The sequence below is a fragment of the Micrasema longulum genome, unplaced genomic scaffold (genome assembly GCF_059751315.1).
Source record: "Micrasema longulum isolate JH-2025_06_02 unplaced genomic scaffold, ASM5975131v1 h1tg000597l, whole genome shotgun sequence".
In the NCBI taxonomy this organism is placed as follows: Eukaryota; Metazoa; Arthropoda; class Insecta; order Trichoptera; family Brachycentridae; genus Micrasema; species Micrasema longulum.
This window is the reverse complement of record NW_028277793.1, coordinates 1,614,346-1,623,066: the sequence shown is the minus strand read 5'-3', so window position 1 is coordinate 1,623,066 and position 8,721 is coordinate 1,614,346. Positions and strand designations below refer to the sequence as shown.

At 30.1% G+C, this 8,721-nt stretch overlaps 1 protein-coding gene across 1 annotated transcript; it reads right to left on the bottom strand.

Moving 5' to 3' along the window:
• Positions 1-1,145: 1,145 nt before the first annotated feature.
• LOC148280299 (growth hormone-inducible transmembrane protein-like) lies at positions 1,146-7,521 on the bottom strand. Its single transcript, XM_088228629.1, has 8 exons — positions 7,361-7,521; positions 7,008-7,240; positions 5,300-5,411; positions 4,951-5,092; positions 3,167-3,342; positions 2,466-2,626; positions 2,078-2,210; positions 1,146-1,606 (listed from the first exon to the last, which is right to left on the bottom strand). The coding sequence occupies exons 2-8, from the start codon at positions 7,207-7,209 to the stop codon at positions 1,519-1,521; spliced, it is 1,014 nt and encodes a 337-aa protein (XP_088084755.1). The 5' UTR covers positions 7,210-7,240; positions 7,361-7,521; the 3' UTR covers positions 1,146-1,518.
• Between the last annotated feature and the right edge of the window lie 1,200 nt (positions 7,522-8,721).

Sequence of the window (8,721 nt, the reverse complement as noted above, 5' to 3'; positions counted from 1 at the left end):
AATAGAGGCTTTACTGACAGAATACATTGAGTCATTAAAACAAGTTCCGTAATAATGGCACATCAAGCTTTTTTATTCTTTCAATGCATTATTTCTCCCACATTTTTTTAAAAGTTTGTAAGAGTCATCTTTATTCTAGGCAGAGACTGCATAAAATTTTTAATCAACATCTTGCACCTATATTGAAAAATATTTTAAAATATATAGAGACTGTCGACTTAATGCATTCTGTCAGTATAGCCTAGATATTATTTCATTAATTATATTATATAAATAATACAATCACCCCATCTATTAAATTCCTTTATTTTAAATAATTATATTTATTTATCTCTACGAAACATGCTGACAACCAAAGGCGATTCCAAAGAATAAATTATGTAATTTATAATTTAATCGTTAATCGCATTATTGATGGAAGGATTATCAACATACCATCCTTTATGGATTGATGTAAATTTCGTGACTCATCTAAATAGCACCCATTATTTTTATTAAAACAAATAAATTAACTGTGATACTTGGACGATACTAATTTCTGCAAATCAGTTAAATAAACATCACAATCGACACTGGAATCATATGATTAGAGCACCGTGCACTTTCGTAAAGAGATGTGGAAAACAGGTGCAGTCTCAAGGCTTTGCTTACAGACAGCTTTTTCCACATGTCAATGAATTGCAAATTTTAATCCAAAGTATTATTTATGTGTCAATACATTTTACTCTTTATTTGTCAATAAAATACACTAACATGTACTGTTATTATTAAATAAATTGCGAATTACAAATAAGTCAAAGTCTATTAAGCAATTTATAATTCCTAACTGGTTATTCGTGTAATTTTAAAAATCAACTAATATTTTTTTATTTCTGTATTTTTGCATAAAAATGACTTTGTCTATGTTGGTAGAATTTTACATCTAAATATCCATTTGCTCTTTCCAGTCATTGTGCTAAACCGACAAATAGTATCTAATATCTACATGGTAATTGGTATTAATCATTTGATAAAACATTTTTTTTAATCTGCCTTGGTAGATCCAAAATCAATTTTCATTACATTACATATTTTGCATGTGAAATATTATGACTTATTTTTATGCTCATTTAATTTAATGTTCCAATATTATATATAAATACAAATTAAGATGTTAAAATATCCTTTTATTCAATAAATAATCATATATATAATAAGTATTGTTTTACTACAGCATATACGTATATAACATTAATTTTTATTTAACGTGAGAACCAAAATCTTTTCTTTGAATTGTTTGTTTTGTTTAATTTATGTTTAATTCTCTTCACAGTGAAACACTACAATACTTAGGATCTGCATAACACAAATAAATAAGGAAAAATGAAACTAAAATTCTCAACAAATGAAAAATTATGGACCTTGAATAGCACACATGATAACAGTATTTGAAATTTGAAATCAGAAGTGAAAGTTCCTTCTTTCTAGCTTAATTTACAACTTATCTACATGACATGTGTGCAATTGGATTTTTATTTCTTACTTCCTCCTGGAATTTCCGCCACCGGCTAATATTGTTGCTATTCTAATAAATATGTTCAGCGTATCCATGTAAATTGACATCGCCCTGAAAAAAAAATATTTAAAAAAATATAATAATTATATTTTAGTACATCCAAAATTCATCAATAAATTTTACCAGATAGGGTATTTTTTTGTCATATTGTTTTGTTTTGGTTAATCGGATATTGCGCTTGCACTAGCTTTATTTTAAATGCAAAATAACCACAGTAAAAACAATAATGAATAAATATAAATAACGTATTTTTAAAGAAAATATTATAAAACAAAATGTCATTAACTGGCATGCATTTTTGATTACACTAATCATCAACCTTTAGGGCATAGTAGAAGCTAGATTATTTCAGTTAAGTAAATGAGGTGATTTTTTTTATCATCTTGTAATTTTTAGAAATTGTCATTTTAACATACCTTTATTATATTTGATAAAAATTGAAACGTAAAATCGGCTTATCTTAAACTTTTGAATGTTGTCAAAACAATGGTTGAATCAATAAATTAGGTAACATAAACTTACGCATTAATCGGATCAAATGGTTGGTATCCATAGTTAGGATACATTTCTGCCTTTTTTATAATTCTCTGCGTGTCATACACCAAAAGTCCGCCAAAAAGAACGAGTCCACCATACAGGGAAATTGAATATAAACCTGAGAAATAATGTCAACTTTTAGTATCACTTTTGATTAACAGAACAGGTAGTAAATAAAATTGAAATTTATTTCAAAAGAGAGAGAAAACATTTTTGAGAAGTAAATAGTCGACAAAGAAATTGTTAAAAATACATACTATTTTATTTTGATACGCATATTTCACATTTAATATAATCAAATGGCCTTCGCTCACTTTATTTTAAAATTAGAAGCACTGAGAAATAGAATTTTAAAAAGTAGATATTATAGTACCTGCTCCAAGAACAGTTGTGGGTGGCAAAAACATTCCAGCAAGAGAAGAAGCAAACACGACTCCTAATCCCATTGCTAGGGGCGCTCCCATAGTCAGGAACTCACCAGAAGGTGCACAAACTGCTATTGTACTCAAGCCACCTACTATACCAGCAGTATACCTATAAAATGTGTAGCACATTAGGAAATTTATTGTATTTATCTACAAAATTTAGTTGAATTGTCCATTGAAAAAATCATAAAGCTAACAATTGGTTACATAAGCAAAACAAATTACTTAGTGATACTTTAAGATGAGGTGGGTTAAGATCAATTGAATAGATGACATTTAATCTATATTTATTGTAATTCTATTGACAATCTAAAACTGCTGAAACAGGTCAAAACTGATTACAAAAAACGAGTGCACAGATATGATGCCAAAACTTCATTATCTTGATTAGAAGCCTGCAGAGGAGCGAAGGGCAAAACATATTTTTTAGTTCTACCGAATATATTTCAGTTCACTGTCTTCTTTATTTTCAACAGTATAATATCTTGCCACCGTGTAATCAATAAGTAAAAATATTAAAATCCTTTTTATTATACTTGATCTGTTCACTCCAACACAGGATAAAAGTTCCATGATGTTAGAATATGCAATCATATGTTTTTTGTTAAAAAATAAATAAGTATTGAGTTAACTGGTGAATTGGACTCACCATGCGGCTCTGATAAGAAGGGGTCCTCCGAGGAAACACATTGGAGCTACCATGGCACCCATAACAGCTGAATGTAGCATCCACGCAAATTGTTTTGCGCCGATACCCGGTTTGTATTCGATACTCCTCATCATAGTTCCAGTGCCAATGATGAGAGCAAAAGACCCAAGTATTGCCTATACATAAGGAAAAAATATTTTAAATATCCAGCATCTTATGTCAAGTAAATGTTCTAAATACTTTTGTTTGAGACACCATACCGCATTTCACCTTATCTTAGTAATTATTGCATATTTTTATGACCCCCTATTGCAATATGTGTAGATTATTATTTATTGAATGTTATGATAATCATAATAAAATAAATTATATTATTTTAAAAGAGTATGCTAGAAACTGCTGCTAAAAAATATTATTTTTCAAACTTTTCAGTTCAGTGCCACATAGTAGCATTTATAACCCGTTCAAATGCCAGAGCGTAGATTACAGCTGTCAATTTCGGTGCCCGTTGAGTGCCGGAGCTGAGATCTGCTGCGCTTCAAAATCTTTAAGTGGAATTCACCTTATTTTCCTTATTGTGGACTTTACGGCCTAAAACGGATTTTTCATACTATTTTTTGAATAAACAAATTATGACCAGTTATCAAACAATGTCGTTGGCGTCATAACACTGCCGAAAACCACAGTCAATGGATCTGGATTTTAACGTTTAGCGTTTTTAAATTTTGTGAAAAAAAGGTGTTTTTTTAATAAAAAGATAAATGCAAGTATTTGTTCATTATTGATTGTATTTAGGGATAAATTCAAGCTGGCGGTACTCCCATAGAAGCCCATACGCAGGGCTTGCCTAACATGCCATGCATTTTTCACAAGATATTGTTTATCTTTTATGATATGTCATAATATTGTCAATATTTTAATACTTTTATTCCAATAAAGTGACAGTTGGCGGTATAAATTCAATGTGGGCTTTTTTGTAAAAAGTATTTAACAGTCGATACATTATATTTATTGAATTGGTGTTTATTTTGTAAAACTTCATATTATAATTTTAATATTAAAACGAAAAGTTAATAGATTGTTTATGACAGTTTATAGTAAATTTTATGAAGATTTTAGAAATATATATTACAAAATTACGATTTTTACATATGAATCAGTCAAATGAGCGGGTAGATTGGTTTGAAATGAATGCCGTAGACGAAAGAAGTTGCACATTTTATCCAGTGTTTGTATAAATACCATAACGCTTTACTACTTTGTTGATAGCCCGTATATCCTTCAATGCTTTTTTTTTTTTAAATGCACAGTTTTTAAACTCAGTCTTTGTTTTATTTGTTTTTTCTAAGAAAAAGTAAAAAAAAATTGTTATCACTCTAAGAATATCGTGCTATAATCTGAAAAATGTTTTTGCAGAGTTAAAAGAACCTAAATATACGATTTAAATGGAGACCAATCAAGAATTGCAAACCATCTGTTTTCATGTAAAAAAATTATTGAAAAAAAAGACAAAAAAAACAGTGCAAAAAAAACTAATCAGCAGAGTTCTTTGAGAATTAAAAAGAACGAAGAGGTAAACCATGAACTAATAGGCGTTGAAATTTTTCACGGATTATACTATTGTAATAACAGCGTACCAATCTAATAAATTGTGTATTGTACTCTTTGACTGCAATATTATTAGCTATTGTGGTATTCACATAACATGTTAATGATCTGTTGATATGCAGTACAAATAAGTGGAATAATAGGAAATGCATATTTCTTATTAAATATAGTCTTACTAGCCAACCACTCCTCGTTACAAGGTTCATCATAGCGGGTGAGCGAAATATTGCCATAGCGGATGCTGCTGTTAGTCCTATTGAACCACCGAAGTACAAGTAAGTATCCTTGATCCTATCCTTAACATATTGGGGCCAAAACCTGAAAAGATTAGAATTTATAAAATCATAAATCCCACATTTTTTTAAAGATCAAATTAATCCGTATACTCACACGGGCTATGCTTATGTCGAGTTATTACAATTATCAGCCTATGTATATATGCCGCCGTGTACAGGTGACGGCAAACAAACTCTATGCTTAGCGGTGAAAGAGTTAATAATATTAATTAATTAAAATAGTACTCACATAGACTCTTCTAGGGCACCTGGTCTAGAAGAAAGTCCAAGACCATAAAAGCAGAGGGCGCCTAATCCTAGGGCAGATCCACCAGCGAGGGCCCCCTTTCCAATACCATATGCTGAAAGAAGTTCATAAATAAATCAATGAAATGTAGTAAACAATGAGTAATCTCAAATCAAAAACTAACCAGGATTCCATCATCAGTATAATTACCTTACTACCTAACCCATATTATCATACTAAAGTGGAAAGGAATTTATTTATTTATTTTACAGCCCACGTCCTTTTGCAAAAATATATACATTATACTATAGTGTTTGCATATATAATGGATACATTTTTTTAATTTCAATTTTCTTATTATTATTTTTTTCTGTAGATATGAATTGAAATTTTCGGTTTATTTTGTTTTATTTTTTATCTTGTTTTAATTACATTTATGAGCACACACTATTTGTATATGTGTTTTTTTTTCTAATATTTAAAATATATTCAAGTAAATTGCTATTCTTTAATTATAATTACATTATTTTACTCTATTTTCTTACTTTAAAAAAATATATTTATATATTTCTTTTAAACTATTTTTTATGTTTATTATTTTATACGTATACAGTATTATGTCTGTACTCTTTTTATTTGATTATTAATTAAAACTAATGTCTGAGCACCCGATGACAACCTATTATTGAATAGTTTATCGTGACAAAATATATTTTAATACTTTGTTTTCTTTATAATGTATTAATATTGTAATAATGTGTATATTTTATTGAATAAAGACTATGAAAAAAAAAATGTTTAGTGGGCAAACGGCTCAGGACTGTGTAACAATAATTGCATAAATTAACTGATAAAATCGATTTGATCAGTGATTAGTAATTTCGCATCACTAATGAAAGTAGTTTGACAGCTGTCATTCTAATCAAGCTATATTTTAAGGACTATAATGTAGGCATGGGCTAAGTAGCTCCGGTAAAAGATCGGATATATAATATATCCTTCCAAGCAAAGATATATATCCGCTTAACATATCCATATCCGGGAGTTGTATGGAGTGGAGTTATGGAGCGAGAATATGTCTGAGATGGGTAACTCCGACTTGTAAATAAATCTATCCACGGAGTGAGGCCGGTTATTATCTGTCTTAATACATATCTTTCTTGAACGGTTTTAATATTTTTCGTGACTATGCAAAAATACTGAGAGAAACGGTTACATAATAATTATTGATTTATTTACATAATAAGTATATTTTTTTGTTTACATTACAATCGTTATATTTATATGAGTAACATTGTTGTTACCAACGTTAGACTGAATTTAAACAGTAAATGAATCGGTTTTAACCGACATACATGCTACGCTCCCAGTTGCAGTTTTGACTTTTGACATACCTACTGTTTTATCAAAGTATATCCATTCAGCTACTGCGCCACCTCGCTTCCAAAGATATATCTCGGATCTAGCTCCGGCCGCTCCGAGCGATGGCTTTCCACTCATCGGAGTTGGGAGTTGTTCGGATATAGGATATGTTTATTTACTGGAAAGGGAAGGAGTGATATATATCCGTTTTGGGATATATATTCGAAGATAAAGTTGTGTCCGGAGTTACCCATGCCGACTATAATGCACATTTAAATTGTATATAGTAAGAGACCTCTGTGCGTTTAGTAAATAAATAAATTTTAGAAAGGAAATATAAATTAATTACCATTGGGACCCACTGGGGACATGGCCTTTTCCCATAGCGATTGTGTTTTAGTGCTTGTGTTTGAACGTACGGATGTTCTGGAATCTCTAGCAAACGTTCGCATAACATGATTCCGGATGACCAAATTGTTTGACTGCGCATTTTTAATTATGCAAGAAGTTTGAGTTAACAAGAATTTAGAGTGGGTGAGGCGGGACATCATCTTGAACGTACCGTTGGTCGCTCGTGTTTACCTAAAATCAGAAAAATATAATAGATATTGCACAACAATAACACATTGCGTCGTTTAATTGCATCATATAAAACTATCACATACACGATAAAATTATATTCAAATGTGATCTGAAACTTACTATAAACGTACACTTCGGATTTAATTATCGATTTGAAAACTTGGTTGAAGTTTATTATAAAATTGCGCTTCCGGCGATGTCAAATCTAAAAATGCTGAAACTGAAAATGAAAAACACTCATTTTCATAAATTGACAACTAGATAACCAGAGACAATATTATTACTTTTTATTCTCGATCATTCTTTGGTTCGGCTAAACTACGTTCAAAAACTACTACTAATTTAAATCCTGGGGATTGGTTGGCAGCAAAGCCCTGCATCTCTTCATCATTCTCTCCAGTATACTGTGCAAGAGATTTTCATGCGGCAGCATATTATGACCTGCCCTTTTGCACGCCTTTCCGGTATGGTGACAGAGGTGCATGGTTTCTTTTATTCTGCTAATAAATTTTTCATTTGTAATGATGTTGTCTTTCCAGGAAATTCGTAAGATTCGTCTATAGGTCCACATCTCAAAGGCCTCCAATATTGTTTATCTCTTTTGCCTATGCAACATGTCTCGCAACCATTTAGATCAAAGGAGAATAGTGGTGAATAGGGGAATAATAATTATAGGTACTAAGGTAACAAAAAGGAAGTGTCGACGTCATCCTATTAGTAAATAAGGGACATCGAATGGTGACATCATATATTGAATCATGTTGATATTATCGTGTGAAATGTATACCTAATGTACATTGGGTGATGTTCTGGACGCGCAACGTGTTGTGAATTGAATGAGTGAATTATAATTTGTTGAAATAAATAAATAATGAATATGAATGTATGGGTCTTGTCTGATATACAAATCTGGTGGCTTCCAAAAAGAATTTCAAGGCTTTAAAACAGTTTTGTAATCGTTTCGGTGAATTGGTTATATCCAATCAATTTAATTCCAGTCAAAAAAGAATTCACTTCCCCTTTTTTTCAATCTAATGAAGTACATATTCAAACATACTCAAAAGAAATATCTATTCTAATATAGAAAGAATGCACAAAGAAATTGGTTCACTCACAGTAAAGCAACAAATTAAATGTAATGTAGCAATTTTTGTACGTAAAATAATTAAGGGGATGAATAAAATAAAAACAAAAATTAAATTTAACCAACAATGTCATACATATGAAACAAGAGATATGAAAAAGATAAAATTACCAATGAGGATGAAAAACAGAATCTCAAAACTCATTGTACAAGAGATTGAAGCTGTACAAAGAGTTACCTGAAGAAATAAAGAAAATATAAAAATTTTTAATTTTTAAAATTAATTTGAAAAAATACTTATGTTATTGAGAAATTTTTATTAAAAAAAAAGTAATATTATTAAAAGTTTAAATTAGTTCTTAAGATGTTATGAACTAACTCAATAAAGAATAAATAA